This window comes from Pararge aegeria, chromosome 27 (assembly GCF_905163445.1).
Source record: "Pararge aegeria chromosome 27, ilParAegt1.1, whole genome shotgun sequence".
Taxonomy (NCBI): Eukaryota; Metazoa; Arthropoda; class Insecta; order Lepidoptera; family Nymphalidae; genus Pararge; species Pararge aegeria.
In genome coordinates, this window is record NC_053206.1 from 6,564,099 (window position 1) to 6,584,449 (window position 20,351).

A 20,351-nucleotide genomic window follows, 5' to 3' on the forward strand; every position below is an offset into this window, starting at 1 on the left:
TCGGGTGGTCCGCTAATATGCATATTTGCATGCAGACGAGAGAAAATATTTATGCTCATCACACAAACATTTTCCAGCTGTGGGAATCGAACCTACGGTTTAACTCAGAAAGCAGGGTCGCTGCAAACTGCGCCAGTCGGCCTCAAACGGTCGGCCTTTAGTCAGTGGCGTGCACTGAGTTTCTAACCAGTGTACGTGTTACATACAGCAGGAAAATTATATAAAACGTCCGTTGTATTATAAATTTTAGGGTAGGCAGTGCTTTTGTGCACGTATGAAGTGTGCGTCCGTAGTGGGTTGATGCTAATCATTGTTTTTCCCGCAGGTCTCGACTCTGGTTTGGGCGGTGGAAGTCTGTTCGGCAACACGTCGTCGCTGGGCGGCACCGGCCTTGGGGGCATGGGACAGATGAACATGAACAATGGTTTAACTGGGTGAGTCACCGTCATCATCATCATCATATCAACCGATAGACGTCCACTGCTGGACATAGGTCTTTTGTAGGGAGTTCCAAAGTCCACTGTTCTGTGCCGCTTGGATCCAGCGGCGTCTGTCCACCTCGTTGGGGGTCGACCAGTTCGGGGCTGCCATTCCAGCACCTTGGGAACCCAACGTCCATCCTTTCTCCGAACTATGTGCACCGCCCATTGCCACTTCAGCTTCGCGACTCGTTGAGCTATGTCGATAACTCTAGTTCTTCTACGGATCTCCTCATTTCTGATTTGATCGCGCAGAGATACTCCGAGCATAGCTCTCTCCATCGCCCGCTGAGTGACTCTGAGCCTTCTTATGAGGCCCACTGTCAACTGTCACAGTCACTGTCAAGCTTTGTGAAATATAGAATGACTTATTGTTGTCAGAGTATATTGCGTTTTTATACGAACCTTGTGCGAAGCGCTTCTTGTCCTGGGATAAAAAGTAGCCTACGTTACTCTTCGACTCAGTGGCGTGCACTTCATACATGCACAAAAGCTCTGCCTACCCAAAAACTTTGGTATAACTTATAAATGCTAAGGATTTTTCTCCATTTTATGGCATCTCCCTTCTTTATGCATACCCTGGTCAAAAACCGTGAGCACGCCCACTCAGTGATACTCTCTTGACACTCTCTAGTGACACTCACTTTCATATTTATAATATAAGAATAGTATTTTATAAAGGTGATAAAATATATAGTTGTTTAGGTGTGTTACTTAACAATTATTCATTGTAATGTCAACATCTCCTGAGGACACACATCGCCATCTAGCCCTAAAGTAAGCGTAGCTCGTGTTATGGGTACTAAGATGACTGTTGAATATTTTTATGAATAATATACATAAATACTTTTAATATACAGATAAACACCCAGCACTGAAAAACGTTAATGTTCATCACACAAACATCTTCCAATTGTGGGAATCGAACCCACGACCATGGACTCACAAAGCAGGGTCGCTGCCTACTGCGCTAGTCGGCCGTCAATGAGGTTACACTGCCGAAGATTTGTTTGGCGTGCAGTATAAAGATTGAAGAAATTATAAATAACAACATGATTCGCCTGCTTTTCGCGGAGTATAGCAAATAAAGCTTCATTTTCATAATATATCATGGAATTCCGCAAAGTATCGCCTGCTTCTATCCAACAGGCTGTTCGTTGCAAAACTTTCGTCCACCGATTTCGTCATTAATGTGCTATTATTTAATGTTTCAGCGGAACCCTCTCGGGAGTGTCTACTGCGGGTAACGTTCACGAACACATGCTAGCTTTAGCGGCGAGACCTTACGGCGACACGGGACTGTTTAAAGACCTCCTGCCCGATGCATGTGAGTTACTTCATATACAACGAGTAAACTAATTACGAAATACCTTTGAAGGGCGCATAAGTATATTTCAAAAGGAATCATCACCCTGTAATAATAATAAATCAAAAGAATCGTATTTACAACAAGTGAAATAAATATAGTACGACAACACACACATCGCCATCTAGCCCCAAAGAAAGTGTAGCTTGTGTTATGGGTACTAAGATGACTGATGAATATTTTTATGAATAATATACACAAATACTTAGAATAGACCCAGACACTGAAAAACATTCATGATCACACAAACATTTTCTAGTTTTGGGTATCGAACCCACGGCATTGGATTCAGAAAGCAGGGTCGCTGCAAATGCGCCAATCGGCCGTCAATCAATACTAAGAGTCTTTCATCAATAAATAATAATAAAAGTTTCATTATTATCGCGCGTAAAGGTGGGCGTGAATAAAAGTGGGTGCGTGTAGCACCCACTTTTTTTTCCCTGTAGAGATTAGTCAACTAATTGAAAACAAATGTTCAACAGCATCAACAGCGGAGGATGTGCTTAAACCCACCAATCCACGGGCGGTGAAGGCTGTATTAGACGGTGCGGCGTACAGAGTCACCTCTCCGCCACCGTCGGCGTCGCGGCTAAAAGTGTTCCCACGACCCATCGCCTGCGCGAGAGATAAGGTAAGAACACCGCAATTGAATATTGTGTATTATTTTTATGGGATAGTTATTAAAAAAACCACATCCACCCACTTTATCCTTTGAACACCGTTGTTAACCATTGCCTACAGCAGTGGCGTGCACTTCATACATGCACAAAAGCACAGCCTACCCACATTATTTTATATAGCTCGTATTAGAGGCCATGTATCTGCTTTATGCATACCCTGGCCTAGGACTGTGTGCACGCAACTGTCCTACAGTACTGTGACTGTGAGAAATGTAATTGCACCATGTTTTTAACCTAACTTGATTGTGTGAGAACATAGCACAATTACTAGTTGGTATCACTATTTGTAGCAACTCGCACCTAGTGGTCCGTGCTACAGTGGGAATTCAGACACCTAATTTTGGGTCTGACGATGACGATGTTAAACACTTGATATAGGCAGCAATACAATGCACGTACGTACCTCGGTCTGCTGCTTGCACTCTTTGCTCTTCCACCAGATACAGGGAGTTTTAGTTAGAATACGATAACTTTTTTTGCGATTCGTTCCCGGGCGGCACGTTCGTTGCAACGGTAGATTTTTTAAGTGCGAATGACAGCCGGTGTCACTTTTGAGTCGCACATCTCCAACTTCCGACGAGAACGACTTGCATGACAGCCGTTTGAAGCTGTGTTGCTATTGTATAGAAAAACTGTCTGACATCGATAATTCCATGGTGCAAGATATTTAGATTGTTATAAAGTTTATGGTAACGATTGTAACGTTATTGAAGTGAAACTTCTTCAGAATCGTTGTGATTGGCATACTCGATGAAACGAAAAAATAAGTCCTTTGAGACACAAACACTAAAATGTACAGGACAAGAGTGAGACAGAAAACATTATACGTTTTTTTTACCTATTCTAGTTACCATGGAAGCTAAATAATAAAGCTTACATTTATCCGAATAGTTCTGATACTCCACCTCACATCCACCTCAATCTCTCGTAGGCTACATTTCAGAAGTTACACTTCTGCCGTGTGTGAATAAATTGCACAGGATTTTTTTTTATGATCATGTTATATTTATGTTTTTTGTTTTATTTCTCCTTTTCCTTCCTCTTGTTCTCTACTCAATTTGGGTAATTTAATTTACTGTGTATATTATTAGTGTAATTGATTGGTTAACCGTACTGAGTACTGATTGAAATAAAAATAAATAAATTTACTTGCATGTATTGTCTACAGTGATTGCATTTTTGCTACAAGAAAGAAGGCCATAGAGGGCAGTGTTGCCACACTGTAACTGTAACTGTAAGGCTAAGTAAAAAAAAAAATGGACGGCTGTTTGGCGCAGTGGGCAGTGACCCTGGTTTCTAAATACAAGGCTGTGATTTCGATTCCAACAACTGGAAAATGATTGTGTGATGAACATGAATACTTTCAGTGTCTGGGAGTTTATCTGTATGTTATATGTATTTAAAGAATTTGAACTAAAATTTTCGTGGTTAATCAACATTTCTTAAATATAGTTCAATGGGTACATACCACGGTAATATTTTCACGGTAAAGAGCAACTGCTGAGTTTCTTGCCGGCTTCTTCTCGGTAGAATCTGCCTTCCGAACCGGTGGTAGAGTCACTACACAAAGACAGACGTGACGTTTCAAAAGTGCTTATATTAGGCCAACTTGAAATAAATGAATTTTGAATTTTTTGAATTTTGGATTTATCGATATTTCGACCCAGTCAGTTTGATGTCACGGGCACACAGAACACGAAAGCGGGTAGTCAGCTGCCCGAGAAATGTTAATATGTACATTAATAAAAATACACATGAGTCATTTTAGTACCAATAAGCTACGCTTATTTTGGGGCTAGATGGCGATGTGTGTAGTATGCTTATTTTTATTTTAACTGTTTATTCCAGAAGTCACTCTTCGACGGCCTCGAGGAATCCGATCCCAGTATAGAAGACAAGTTGACCTTGAAGCCGAGCAGGAAGCGACTCGTTCTACGCCCTAAGCCCCGGACCGAAGACAACGAGTCGATAGAGCATGCCGACAATGATAGGTAAGAGAGAATAGTATGAGCGTCCTTGACGTGTCAGTCAAGTCAAGGACGGAGCAGTCTAATAGCTGGACATGTCAGCGAATGTGACTGGCACTTCTTTTTGTCACCACGTTTCAGTCACCTCTCAGAATGAGAAGGTCGAGTGCGGATGGACTTTATAAGACTGAGAACGTTATGGAGAACTCTCAGGCATGCAGGTTCCCTCACTATGTTTTTTCACCATTGAAGCGAGTGACTTTTTAATTGCTTAAAACGCAAGCAATTTACAAAAGTAAGAGATCCTCTTTAAAATTCACTACCAACGCCGCTTCGCTACCAATCATCATCATCACATTAACCCATCACTGCCCACTACAGAACACTGGTCTCCTCCCACAATGAGAATGGGTTAAGGCCATAGTCCACCACGCTGGCCCAGTGCGGATTGGTGGACTCCGCACACCTTCGAGAACATTATGTAGAACTTCTCAGGCATGCAGGTTTCCTTACGATGAATGAGAATCACTACAAACAGACAGACTTGACGTTTCAAAAGTGCTTATATTAGGCCTACTTGAAATAAATGAATTTTGAATTTGATGTCTTCCTTCACGGTTGAAGCGAGTAATTACTTAAAACGCACATAACTCAGAAAAGTTAGAGGTGCGTGCCGGGATTCGAACTCGGCCCCCCGAAAGGTAAGTCGAGCTCCTGCTCATATTGAAGCTATCACCGCTTTAACATGTTGTACAAATTTCCGTTTCAGATCGTTGGAGGAACCGAGGCGGGAAGCAAACGATTCCCAAGAGCAGGGCCAACCGGTCGCTTCGACACAGCAGGACTCGACGGGAAGCAAGCAGGAGTTTATACGCGCTGAGAAGGAGCGCGGGGCGGAAAACAACGCTGATAATAACAGTACGTTAATTACTCTTGAGATATTTCATAAGTTATAGATTATATTGCAGCGGAGGGGTTAGACGGACCAAAATAGTCCAAAACTATTTAAATTTTTGTCTACTCTTGCTATATTTCATAAGTTATAGAATGTGTAAATGAACCGCTGCCATAGTTTTACTGAAAGAAATCAGATACAGCATTAGTGCTGTATCTGATTTCTTTTAGCATCACGTGCCAAATTAAAATCATGAGACTCCTGCCACTTTATTACTTACGCGTCGCGTAGATACTATGCGCGTGTCGGTCTTTTATCTTCAATAGGATTGTCACAAGTAAACACTTAGAATGTTTTGAATTTGTTTGTATGGATAAATAAATATGCTTCTTTTGTCGTACGAGCGAAGCGGCGATAGCTTGGCCAGAAGCTCGACTTTCCTTTCGGGGGACAAAGTTCGAATCCCAGCACGCACCTCTAAGTTTTCTAAGCTATGTGCGTTTTAAGTAATTAAAATATCAATTGCTTCAACGGTGAAGGACTGCGACGGCCAAAACCGGACCAGAGAAAATACAGAAATTACAAATTCCCAGATATCCCCTGCCGGGTATCTAATCCGTGACCCGCTGCTTAAATTCACAGCGCTCACCGTTGCGCCAGGGAGGTATTTTCACAGAAAATATAAAATAGAATAGAATATGTTTATTTACCAGAACAACACAGACCTGCATACGGAGTAATTTATAATATGATTGACTTATGTCTACTGTGTTGTGCCAATAAAAAGGTACTTTATATAAAATATGGTTCTATGGTGCTTCTAGGGATTTGAACCCACGATCTCACTGTCTGTAGTTGAACATGCTTACCACTTGACCAAAGGACAGTACTTCAATGCAATTTTCTATTTCAGATTCCGAGGGGGCTTTCGACAGACACAGCAGTTGGTAAGTTTCAAAACAAATCCATACCCAAAGGGTAAAATTTAACCTTTTACTAAGACACTCCTGTCCGTCCGTCTGTCCGCCCGTCTATCACCAGGCATTTGACATTGTATCTCATGAACTGTTATAGTTGAAATGTTCACAGATGATGTATTACTGTTGGCACTATAATAACAAATTCTGCGGCCGACTGGCGAAGTAGACAGCGAGACCGTGCATTCCGAGTCCAAGGCCTTGGGTTCGATTCCCACAACTGGAAAAATGTTTGTTGATGAACATGAATGTCCTTCAGTATCTTGGTGTTTATTTGTATATTATAAGTATCTATATTATTCACGTTATCTTAGTGGCCATAACACGAGCTACGCTTACTTTGGAGTAGAGGGCCCTCTGTAATCGATACTGAAGCCAAAGCTGCCTTTGCAACCTTGCACCTTAGTGCTTAGTTGCAAAGGCGGCCTTATCACTTAACTTAATTATAATTATTATTAAAAAACGTTATTGGAACAAAACACACAGAAAACATTGTATAAAGTCAAAGTCAAACATTTCTTTATTCAAATGTACCTATTTGAATAAAGAAATGTTAGATGGCACTTTTGAAGCATACATTACATGTAAATTATGACATAGAAGTGTGTTGATGGCGATAAATAAATTCGTCAACTTAAAACTAAAGCAACGAGGGTTCCGGACGCGCCCTGGTCTAAGAAGAAGCCCACAGCAAACTAAGACGGTTTTTTTTCGTTATCACCATCTCACATAGTCATTTAAAACTATTAAGTATAAGTAATATTAGTGGTTTCTTTGTCTTGCAATAATGTTTTTTCTATTCTATTCTATCAATACAAAAATGATTAGAACCAGTTGTGTCGTATAGCATGTAAAATCATAGATTGGAATAATTTCATCAAAAAATAAATGAAATATGTAAAGAGGTTTTGTATCATAAATTAAAAAAAATATATATCGATTCCAAGTTCTATGAAAAGAATAATCGATAATCGAATGGGTGCATTTATGATTTTACAATACCTCATCACAACTTTCAAGCTCCCAAAATTAACATCGTTAATTAGACAAAGCATGGTTTCACTTCAAGGAATTAATACATTGTTTGTTTTAGGTTGGGTCCGAAACAAGGTTGGAGCGAGAAGGATATGCCAGCAGAGATCGAACCGACGCCCAGATTGTATCCCAATTTAGGTGATTACGTGCATTATTATTAATCATTTAAATGTTAAAACGTTCATTAATTGATTTTATTTATTAAGTATTACGTACGTGTATGCTTCTGTACATAAACTTTTGCTGGGCTGGTTGGAAAAGGAAAACTCCAGGGATTTCTTCTTGTTTCTTTATTAGTAGTTCTTCTTTCTTGTGTTACCGCTACCGCGTGCCGTTGGAAACTGACTCGGCGTACAAACGGGTGCGGTATTTATACTAATTTTGCCACAAAAATACAGGCACTCTGATTGGTTCTGTTTCTCGGCCAATCAGAGGGCGTTATTTCGATCCAATTACATAAGGGTTACATTTAGGCAATTATTGTTAAATATGCTAATTTCTAAAATGCTATTACATATTAAATTCTATTATTAACTATCAAATAAAACTAGTTACTTGTTAGATTAAAATTAAAGCACACGAAATATTGACTTTAACGAACTCAGTTGACTCAGTGACGTCCTGTCTCTTCCCCGCTTACGCCTATCGTCCCGCACAGTAAGTTTGACGGCCGATTGGCGCAGTGGGCAGCTACCCTGCTTTACCCTGCTAGCCAAGGCCGTGGGTTCGATTCCCACAACTGGACAATGTTTGTGTGATGAACATGAATGTTTTTCAATGGCTGGGTGTTTATCTATATATTATAAGTATTTATGTATGTTATTCATATGAATTATTCATCAGTCATCTTAGTACCCATAACACAAGCTATGCTTACTTTGGGGCTAGATGGCGATGTGTGTATCGTCGTAGTATATTTATTTATTTATTAATTTTCATTTAATCTGATATTTTCATTTACTTTTTTTTGTGTTTTTACTTTTAATTAATTTATTTAAATGTGACTTGTTATTTAAACCCAACCCAATCTCGGCAGGACATGTGATACGTATATAATTTAATTAACACCTATGTAAACATGTTGCATATACCATATTCAAGCAAAATAAAAAAAAATTGATTGATTGATAAACGTATATTTTATTCTACTTTTGTCTTTGTATTTCTATTGTTTTTTTTTTCCTACCTTCATTGTGGTGTACAAATAAAGAGTTAAATAATAAATAAATAATAATATATTTGTATTTCAGACAAGGAGTTGCCATTACAAATATCTGAGAGACGCGCCAGTTGGTGAGTAGTTCTATAATTAACTAATTGCTGTCGCCTTAAGTATGGAGTGTAGAGGTAAGGAGGATCATCTGTGTATATGAAAAAGTGTCGTCAAAATGTATTAAATTAGGATGGCGCCACATTTGCATCAAGGTAACTCTTAAAAGAAGCGCCAAATATAAATATTGTTAGAGTAGGCTTGAAAAATAAACAAGGAAGTAGGGTTATATTTACCACAATATTTTGTACAACGTAAGTTGTTGAAATTCTCAATAATTAACTACTTTAGTCGATAATGACATTAAATTTTTTAACTCGGCATACTTCAATTCATCTACGATTGCTACATTCATACCATACCCTGTGCATCCACCAGCGCCATTGTGGAGGATTTTTGAACTGTTATTTAGCGCATACACTGGACACTTTTTCAACTTTTCTCCCATATAAGATGACTCTCATTACCTCTACCCTCCATAGCCTTAAGGAAGAGATCTATTTGTGTGTGTGCGCTTGTGTGTGCGTATTTTGACGAACTCCCTGGCGCAACGGTGAGCGCTGTGAATTTAAGTAAGAGGTCCCGGGTTTGATTTCCAACGGAAACAATTTGGATATGAATAAGTTCTGAAATTGCTCTGGTGGGAGGCTTCGGCTGTGGCTAGTTACCACAATAACGACAAAGACATGCTGCCAAGTGATTAGTGGTCTGGTTTTAATATAACTGCCATACCCCTACTCGTTACAGTCATGACAGACTGTCCGTGGTCGTCATTTGGGTGTTGTGGCTCGCTTGACAATCCTTCGCCAGTCTTCTCTAACGGTCGCCTTTCTTGCGCATTCACGGAGAGGAGCCTCAATGTGGCCTTCACTTGGTCCGTCCATCTCATCCGGTGATCTATCGCTTGCTCTGGTACATTCTACTTTCCCTTGAACCGCAAGACGCTCAATAGACACGTGACCGAAGAAACTAAGGATTCGAACTGCAGAAGATACTGAGTTCGTCAAGAATTGATTCATTAGTACGGAACATGTTCCAGGTCACTCCCAACATTCTCCTCCAGCACCACATCTCAAGAACATCTATTCTTTTCTTCTTAGTCTCCCTCAGAGTCCACGTCTCCGAAGCGTAGAAAAATATGGGGAATACCCAGTAATACCCAGGAATAATCAGTGCTTTAACAAGCCGGATCTTTGTGGCTTTCGTTATATTACGATTTTTTTTAAATATTAATAGCGGGCAAACGAGCGAGTGGGCCACCTGATGATAAGTGATCACCGCCGCCCATAAACATCTGCGGCACCAGAGGAGCCACGGATGCGTTGCCGGCTTTAAAAACCTATCCTTTGCAAACCTTACCTAACCTAACAGGTTAGACCGCTGCCATCTTAGACTGAAGAATCAAAAAAATCCTTCCCCCGATGATCTCTGTCACAAAAGCTCTACTTACTACTTTAATATTAAATATGTGTAATTATGTTCAAGGTTAACAACCAAAACCCTCCGGAAACCGCCGGCTATGAACCCAGACTCCGCTGAGAACTCAGCGCGGGAGTTAGGACTGCGCTCCGAGAGAAGCATGGAGGAGAACGTTGACACCTTCTCCGGTGAGTATACTCCTTTATAGCCACGCTATACTCCGCGAAAAGCAGGAGAATCTGTATGGTGTAATTTATAATTTCTTCAATCCTTATACTCCACACCAAACAGATCTTCGGCGATGTACCCTCTACGCACGTTTCGCTCCGACACCGGAGCATCCTCAGGAGATGTTGACTTTACAATGTATAATTGTTATTTAACAATTATTCATACGCCATAACGCCTGCTTCTATCCAATGTTCTTTCATTCCTATACCGCAGAACTAAGAATATACAGAATCCTCATTCAGCCATTATTGCATGCTGTGCGTCGTGTCCTAAAACAAAAAACGCCCTGAGCACGTCTCTCATTACACCTGCGGAATGTTGCTAGCTCACAAACTTTTCCTATTTTAAACTTAGATTACTTTATTTACGTGGTTAATCAACATTTCTTAAATATAGTCCATTTCCCATTTTCCCCATTGTATGGTAAATGTTGATTGGAATCGGTGGACTTCACCAATCCGCACTTGGCCAGCGTGGTGGACTACGGCCTTAACTCACTCACACACTTCTCACTTTGGGAGGACACTTTCACCCGTAACCTGTAGTGGGCCGGTGATGGGTCGATATGATGATCATGAATGAATTAATGAATGAATACACGGTAGATAAATTATTATTTATTATTGTACACCAAAGAAACAGTAGTTACAGAGATATAAATACAGAGCAAGAGAGTATAATATGGTGGCCTTATCGCTACATAGCGATTTCTTCCAGGCAACCGAAGGCTTAAAAGGAAAAAACATGTTTAGAACATTAGAGGTATAATAATTACTGTCAACTGCTAAATGAATGAAATGACTAAACGCCTGTTCGTGAAACACTACTAAAGTGGAGCGGTTTTGATGCCTCAATATTAGTCGTGTACACGGTTTCTGGATGTTCTTAATTCTTTGTCCCATACCTGTACCATTCCTCATCCTGGATTCAACCTTTCCCTCCCCAAGGTCAGTCCGGCGTGAGTGGAGACCTGATGTTCTGCTGCCACTGGACCGGTCAGATGTCTCTTTCGGCAAAGTGCCAGAAGGTTTCGCACCACGTTCGCGGCTACCAGGGTTACTAATGCAATTAATTTAAAAAAAAATATATAAATATATACCATAGACAAGATGGGTAGACATCATATTCTCGTGTTGAGGATATTAGCACTACAAGAAGTAGAAGCAGTACAAGAATCTAACAGGTACCAAAATAATTTAGTTCAAAAACTGAAACTCCACTACGGGAAATCATTTTTGAAGTTATACTTCTTTTGGTGTGTTAGGGAAAAATTATGAGTGTATTTTTTTTTTTTACGATGAGCCGTCACGAAAAACCGACACCATGAAGTTAGCTATAGTCAACATTTTGGTTTTTAAAAAAAAGCTTAGAAAGTGTACATTTTCAATTGTCAAAGCGGGCTCATTCCGGGGATTAAATTTATTCTACTGTAGAAAAATCTCGAATTTTAATGTTGAGTAAGACTTAGTGGTCCGATAATGAGACAACTAGATAATACGTTATAATAAAACTTTCAATGTATTAAGTACCTTTTTTCTATTGGCGAAAGATGTCATTTTTGGAATTTCGTCATTTTTGTAGTAGTTGGAAGTATAACTTCTAACGCGTCTACAAGTACTCACACGTCTTTTTATAGACATCCAAAACTTGGGTACAATAAAGCTGAAACATGTAGGTAGGTTCCTACATTTTACAAAAAGGCGTAGTCGGTGGCCACCGTAGTTCTTGTGATTAAACTGTGGCTGCTAATCACTGCCAATTGTTACCGAGTTTAAAGTACAAAATCGTTAGAGCTCAGTTGCAAATATGTGGCCACCGACTACGCTTGTTTATTATAATTTAAGATTTTTATAACTTACTATAATAAATCTTTATTTGCAACTTTTACAATCGGTAAATAGGTATATATACAAAAATGTGGTTTAAGATCGCTATTTCTCAAAAGAATTCAAAAAATTTGCTTGGCAGAGAAAACATTAAACTTAAAACTATAATATGTTGTGAGCGTAAACTATAGAAGGTACGCTACAAAATACATCATCATAATTTCTACTGAGGATTTAATGTTCTTAATCTTTGTTACAGTGTCCGAAGGGGAGCACGTGCCCACCCGGGATGCACCCCCCCACCCAGCCGGGGTGAAACTCACCAGGGCTGGCTACTACACCATACCGACACTAGAAGAGATGATCAGTAAGTGTCTTCACCAACATGACACCGCGTTTATGTATGTAGCTGCCCATAGTTTATTTATTTATTTATTCACACCAGCAATTCATTGATTAATTCATAAAAAAAAAAAAAAAAATGTGTTTGAATTATAAATTCTGTCTAGTGCCATTACATTAATCAATTATAGGTGTACATAGCATTATCGTTGTTATCTCCGGTCACAAATTAAAAATAAAAATACATGTAATATTTATTAAAATTAAAAGAACCCAATATAGTCAATCTTTCATTTTATACCCATGTTGAGTTTGAAACAAATTATAGTTCGCCATTTTGGATTTGATATCTATGATAGTGTGCAGCTACGACGCCACAACACACGCACGCACACACTCGCATACATACAAACGCGCACACACACACGCTCACATACACGCACACGCACGCGCACACTAACACACACGCACACTAAAACACGCACGCACACACACAAGCACACACGCACACACACAATATAGAAACGTCAAACTTATATAAAATAATAACAAATATATATTTGAAATTTTCTAGATTACATCCGGCCAGACGGGTCGTGTGTTGTCCCACATCTGACCATCGGCCGTAAGAACTACGGCAACGTTTACTACGACTGTGAAATCGACGTTGCCGGATTGGATATCGATTCTTTGGGTGAGTGCAATACATTATTTTTTTTTTCCTTTTTTTTTTATGGAGGTGGTGGGGAGTCCATGGCTGGGCCAGTTAACTTCCTTACGATAAAGACGTGCCGCTAAGCGATCAAGTCAAGATAGCATGTTTTTCTCCCTCCTACTCTTTTTTTTTTATTTTTATTTTTGACAATTTATACGAATTCTGTATGTACCTATGCTTTTTTCTGATGTATTAAACTTTATTACTGTTAACTTTTCTCAAAATCCGTTCAGTAGTAAACACATCTATCCATCCATCCATCCATCTATCCATCCATCCATCCATCCACCCAGCCACTAACCCACCCATCCACCCAGCCATCCATCCTTCCAGCAACTCAGCGATCCAGCCACCCAGCAATCCATCTATCCAACCATCTATCCAGCCATCCATCTGTCCGTATTAGTACGCGTTAGGCAGCCCTAGTTCACCATGATGGCCTAATCTCAACAGATTAGAAATGTGCTATGTTGTAGGCTGGAAATGGGATAATAACGATGATATAGAGATAAGCCTGATGATAGAATGTTAAATATATAAAAATATTCGTTCGGAAACTCCATTTTAACATGATATTCGTTTGGACAGTCCATTGTGACATGATATTCCTTTGGGCCGTCCATTTTAGCATGATATTAGATTGGACAGACCATGTTAACATGATATTCGTTTTGACAGTGCATTTTAACATGATATTGGTTCGGAAAGTCCATGTTAACATGATATTCATTTGGACAGTCCATTGTGACATGATATTCGTTTGGACCGTCCATTTTTGCATGATATTAGATTGGACAGACCATGTTAACATGATATTCGTTTTGACAGTGCATTTTAACATGATATTGGTTCGGAAAGTCCATGTTAACATGATATTCATTTGGACAGTCCATTGTGACATGATATTCGTTTGGACCGTCCATTTTTGCATGATATTAGATTGGACAGACCATGTCAACATGATATTCGTTTTGACAGTGCATTTTAACATGATATTCATTTGTACGGTCCATTTTAATATGATATTCGTTTTGACAGTCCATTTTAACATGTTATTCGTTTTGACAGTCCATTTTAACATGTTATTCGTTTTGACAGTCCATTTTAACATGTTATTCGTTTTCACAGTCCGTTTTAACATGTTATTCGTTTTCACAGTCCATTTCCTGAATAAGGAGATCATCATCTACCCGGAGGACGAAGAGAAGCCGCCGGTGGGCGAGGGTCTGAACCGCCGCGCCATCGTGACTCTAGAGCGCGTGTGGCCGCGGGACAAGACTGAGAAGCGACCCATCACCGAACCCGACAGGTTGGACATGTGGTTTTTAGGTTATATATATTTAGTAAGGAGGCAACTGGCATTTGCCAGTCCTCTGTAAGGACTATTTCACCCTATTCCCTATATTGGATAGAAGCAGGCGTTACTTTGCGGAAATCCATAATATATTATGAAAATTAAGCTTCCGCGAACAGCAGGAGAATCTGTATGGCGTAATTTATAATTTCTTCAATCCGTATACTCCACACCAAACAGATCCTCGGCAATTGACCCTCTACGCACGTTTTGCTCCGGAAACCGAAGCATCCACAGAACAATTATTCATTGTAAAGTCAGGAAGTAAATTACCCTCATTACGTAACAGTTGCATAAATAACTATGACTGTTCCTCTAGGTTATGGAAGATGGACTACGAGGGCAAACTCCGCCGCGTGTGCGACAAGCATGACACTAAATTCGTTGAATATCGCCCACAAACCGGCAGCTGGGTGTTCAGGGTGAGTGGATATCCTTACAACACGTATAGGTAATCCAGCCCGCTTCGCCGGGCTAGATTTTGCTTTATTTTATTGGAACAATAAACTTACATCATTAAATTTTTAATTTAAGTCTCATAATATATTAAATAATTTATTTCTCTCCGTATTCATTCTCTTCTGTTCTCTTCTAGAGCGGGTGAAGATCATTATCTACACCCATGTACACCCAACAATAGAATATCATCATAGTAAATAAAAGCTGTATTTGACAGTTTGACAGTTCAAAAATAGGAGTGCTCCGATCATCACCAAACTTCACAAGATTACTCGCCAGGTCAATCCGGAGATTCCCTGAAAGTTTATTTGAAATCGGTCCTGCCGTTTCGGAGCCTATACGGAACATACCCACACACTTTCTCTTTTATATACACATAATACATAAGCAACTTACATTTACTTATGAAAAAATCAAATTTAACAAAATATTTTAAAAAGCACCCACCAAACAAATGTAAACATTAGATTGACATTCTTTTTTGAAAATAAAATAATTATGTAATATGACATTGTAATGGACGTGTAGTTGAAAAAATAAATAAATAAAATTTAAAATTCAAATCGCTGAACCCAGCGCCATCCGTCGGGCTGATTTGTTAATCTAAACCATCCAGGGTGCCACCCAACGCATACCGAAAAATTCATTAAAATCGGTCCTGCCGTCTGGGAGGAGTTCATTGACATACACACGCACACAAGAAATATATATATATATATAATATAATATGTAGAAGGGGATGCCATAAAATATACAAGATTGTTTTTTAATCTTTATTTATTAAAATTTAATATAATGACAAAGATTAAATTAATCGTGAAACGGAATGTCGTAAATCCACTTTCCTGTCACTGCATGTTTGTTTTGAAATTGTACTCAGTCTTCAAGCCAGGGATGTTTTTAGGTTCACATTGTTTCGTGTTGATTTCTCAGTACTCTGTTAAGACGAGGAGTGGTGGGCACTTCATACATGCACAAAAGCACTGCCTACCGTACAATTGATATATAACTCGCATAGAAGGAGGATTTTTGCCATTTTATGCCAATCTTCTGCCGTGTGCATACCCTGGTAAGATACCTGGTTTGAAGACGAGGTAAGGGTAATCATACCATTGTGATGTAATCATAAGGAAAAATCAAAATGCTATTCATTAATGTGTGTATTGTCGTAGTATATTTGTTTTATTAATATACGTTACAATTTTTGGTGGGCCTATTCCCCATACGAAAACAATTGTCACCTTTAGTATCGAAAAATAAACAATGTTTCAATGTTAATGCACTATTGCAGGTCGAGCATTTCAGCAAATACGGCCTCACCGACTCCGATGAAGAAGACGACATAACACCAGATGTGCTGAAGCGTCAAATCGTCAACCAGAGCTTGCAGAAGTCCGCCGCGCCCGGTGAGTAGACCGCACTTGTCACCTATGGCCGTTGAAAGTCAAAGCCAAAGTCAAAATTTTCTATAATAATGTCTTATAAGTCGATGAACGCCCACTGCACGCAAGAAAAAGCATGACTCATTGTCACGTTCCGCCCGAGCCGAGCGAGCGAGAGCGCGGGACGAGCGACAGAGAGGCACGATCGGCGAAAGCAAATTCAAATTCATTTATTTCAAGTAGGCCTACGTTATAAGCACTTTTGAAACGTGAAGTATGTATGTTTGTAGTGACTCTACCACCGGTACGGAAAGCAGATTCTACCGAGAAGAGCCGGCAAGAAACTCAGCAGTTGCTCTTTTCGAACTTCAACATTTACAATCATTTTTCTATCTTGCGGTAGATGAGAAAGCGTTCGGCTAGTGAAGTATATTTTGACGGCCGATTAGCACAACGGGCATTGAACATGATTTTTTTTTTTTTAACGTCTATATAAATCTATAAATCAATCAATCAAAATGTATGTTTATATCTCCTGTCACGATGTTTGTCCGCGATGGACTCCTAAACTACTTAACCGGTTTTAAATTAAATTGGCACACTGTGAGCAGTCTGGTCAAACTTAAGAGACAGGATAGCTTAGATCTTTAATTATAGTATTTTATTTTATTGCAAACTTTTTGTCTATAATTAATTGACAGTCACATTATAAGTAAGTCGCAAAGCCTTAAATGAATATATATCTATATATATATACTGAATACTTTAGAAACAAAATCAAACGCAGACAAAGTCGCGGGCAACCGCTAGTTATTCATAAAAATATTTATCAGTCATCTTAGTACCCATAACACAAGCTACGCCTACTTTGGGGACAACGGCAATCACGTCCTTTAGACCGGAACAGAGCAATGTTTTGCGGCTGATATAATGATGGCGTTAGTACTCTCCCGGACAAGCTGTCACAAAAAACTCAACTTCTACTAAAAAAATGGTCTGTGAAGTCGGTTTACGGACGATAAAGTAAATAAATAAATATATACTATAGTAAGACAATACACACATCGCCATCTAGCCCCAAAGTAAGCGTAGCTTGTGTTATGGGTACTAAGATGACTGATGAATATTTTTATTAATAATAAAAATCAAAATTCAAAATGTGTTTATTTCAAGTAGGCCTAATATATGCACTTTTGAAACGTCAAGTCTGTCTGTGTGTAGTGACTCTACCACCGGTTCGGAAGGCAGATTCTACTGAGAAGAAGCCGGCAAGAAACTCAGCAGTTGCTCTTTTCCAACATCAACATTTTACATTTTAACATTCATTTTTCTATCTTATGAGAGATGAAAGCGGATGCTTCCAAGCAACCTTGTCATTAAGAAATTCATCAATTGTATAAAAACATAAATACTTGCTAAATGAACATAAATACTTATACATTAATCTCATCCCACAAGTATTTTCCAGTTGTGGGAATCGAACCCACGGCCTTGGACTCAGAATGCAGGGTCGCTGCCCACTGCGCCAGTCGGCCGTTAAACGTTATATAACTCATGTCATAATTGTAGTTTCAAAAGTGCTTATAATAGGCCTACTTGTCTTAATAGTCTATACCATAGTTTTAAATAAAATTATTCTGTTGCAGCTCCAAAACCACCAGTCGCGACCTCCACAGGGGCCCCCAACGTTGGTCTCGGTGGTTTGGGGGGTATCGGCGATTTAGGGGGCATAGGTGGTTTCGGGGGTCTCGCTAATCTGGGCGCGCTTAACGGCGCGAGCGGGCTCGCACCGTCTGATGAATTCTTCGCGATGCAGCAAACTTCCCTCAATCTGATGGACGGCACTTCGAAAGGTAACCAGTTCTTAATATATACCAGGTGACCAGGTAAACCGGTGTTTTGGATTTTTTTTAACTTAAAATGTTATTAACTAATAACATTTTAAGTTAAAAAAAATCAATAGTTGATGATTTCTTTCAAAAGCTCAGGTAAGCCAACTACTTCACGGGCTAAATTATGTAGCTACTCACCCGCCACGACAGTGTATTAAGTTTGTGTCAACGATATTATAGGTTCGTGCCTCGTTTAGAAACTCAGCAGATTGCTCTTTTCCAACATCATTATAAAGTTTAGTTTTTTTGCTCGAGCGAGTAATACTTTGATTTGTTGACGATCTAAAATATTTCTTACAGCTTTCGACGTTGAGGCGGTTGAAGACAACAATGAGGCGCAAAGTCTTTACGATGACAATAGAGGTAAGTGTACACTCCCACTGGCTGTGGATCCTTGATTAAAACACAATTTCAGTAAAAAAATAATTGACGGCTGAGTTGCGCATTGGGCAGTGACCCCCTGAGTCCATGGCCGTGTGTTCGATTCCCACAAATGTTTGTGTGATGAACATGAATGTTTTTCAGTGTCTGGGTGTTTATCTGTATATTATAAGTATTTATTTATATTATTCATTAAAAATATTCATCAGAAATCTTAGTACCCATAACACAAGCTACGCTTACTTTGGGGCTAGATGGCGACATGTGTATTGTCGTAGTATATTTATTTATTTTATTTATTTAATTGTTGATATTGGAAAAGAGCAACTGCTGAGTTTCTTCTCGGTGGAATCTCGCCTTCCGAACGTGTGTTAGAGTCACTACAAACATACAGACTGGACGTTTTCAAAATTGCTCATATTAGGCCTACTTGAAATAAATGAATTTTGAATTTTGAAAAAGAAAACATATACATGGTGATCTTGCTATATACGAAAACTGTTTACGTTCCAGCGTTCGGTGTAAAAAGTCCCACGACAGAGCTCGCGCGCTTGGAACACCGGCAGAGTCACCACGTGCAACTGATGAAGGCGTCGCTGTACGCGGATACGGGTACAAACAAGCTTTCTTATTTATCGGTTATTGATGTGAAACATCTATAGGCGGAGGGTAAACTCGGTAAACCTGCGATCTCCGCCTATAGATGTTTCATGATAATGTGTCGGCGTGGCGACGCATCGCCACGCTGTATGATTGAATTTTTGCATTTCGTATGTAATAATAAAAATGAATATTAATTTTGTAATAAAACAGTCATTATTAACCGTCGTACAAAAAAGGATGGTTATCCATCTGGCTGTGTTGTTTTTTTTTATTTGTGGAACAAATTTGCTAATGCTTTGTCTTTTCGCTTTTCGGTAGAGTCACTACACACTGACAGACTTGACGTTTCAAAAGTGCTTGTATTAGGCCTACTTGAAATAAATGAATTTTGAATTTCATTATGCAATATCTGCAATAACTTACAGAAATGATGTTTCACATGTGCCAGGCGTCCAGTGACGGCCGGCTTACACTTTTTTTATAATTATGATGCTTCCAGGGGTTGGAGTTGGAATCCCAGCAATTTTCAGCATACTTTACGCAAATTAACGTAATCACTGGTAACGTAATAGTTGCATAAATATCTATTTTCTGTTCCACAGAAATGGAGGACGACACGTCCGTATCGACGGGCGAGCAATTGGTTCCGCACTCTAGGACCAGCGACATAAGGTCGACAATAAAACAATCCGCGCCCACCATAGTACACGAGAAAAGCTATGAGGACGTTTCCCCCACTTTACTTCCACAGAGTGAAGGTAAGAACGAGTAATCCTGCTTACTCAATACAAATATTATAAAGAGGATTTTTTTTTTAAATCGTTGTGATGTAGAACTCGATAAAACGAGAATGTTTCACGATAAGGAAACAAACACATTAATGTATTACACATTTGTTTTAGTTACCATGGAAACTGTATAATATGTAATTTAATAAATAATTTTAAATTTTGGTAAAAAAAAACAACAGAATTAAGAACGTACGGAACCCTCATTCGGCCATAATTGCATGGAGCGCATTGTGTCAAAAACAGTAAAAACGGTCCGCACACGACTCATTTCACACCCGCGGAATGTT

The 20,351-nt window shown here is 39.3% G+C and overlaps 1 protein-coding gene across 1 annotated transcript in view; it reads left to right on the plus strand.

Annotated features, from left to right (window-relative positions):
- LOC120635599 (nuclear pore complex protein Nup98-Nup96) overlaps nt 1-20,351 on the plus strand; it is a 72,138-nt gene that overhangs the window by 26,724 nt on the left and 25,063 nt on the right. Inside the window, exons 14-31 of the mRNA XM_039906611.1 lie at nt 326-434; nt 1,694-1,806; nt 2,328-2,476; nt 4,374-4,516; nt 5,262-5,410; nt 6,301-6,334; nt 7,458-7,537; nt 8,650-8,692; nt 10,155-10,276; nt 12,405-12,512; nt 13,062-13,181; nt 14,361-14,511; nt 14,876-14,978; nt 16,307-16,421; nt 18,044-18,250; nt 18,590-18,652; nt 19,184-19,282; nt 19,876-20,031. Coding sequence (XP_039762545.1) covers nt 326-434; nt 1,694-1,806; nt 2,328-2,476; nt 4,374-4,516; nt 5,262-5,410; nt 6,301-6,334; nt 7,458-7,537; nt 8,650-8,692; nt 10,155-10,276; nt 12,405-12,512; nt 13,062-13,181; nt 14,361-14,511; nt 14,876-14,978; nt 16,307-16,421; nt 18,044-18,250; nt 18,590-18,652; nt 19,184-19,282; nt 19,876-20,031 — 2,064 coding nt within the window. The remainder of the gene's footprint in view (nt 1-325; nt 435-1,693; nt 1,807-2,327; nt 2,477-4,373; nt 4,517-5,261; nt 5,411-6,300; nt 6,335-7,457; nt 7,538-8,649; nt 8,693-10,154; nt 10,277-12,404; nt 12,513-13,061; nt 13,182-14,360; nt 14,512-14,875; nt 14,979-16,306; nt 16,422-18,043; nt 18,251-18,589; nt 18,653-19,183; nt 19,283-19,875; nt 20,032-20,351) is intronic.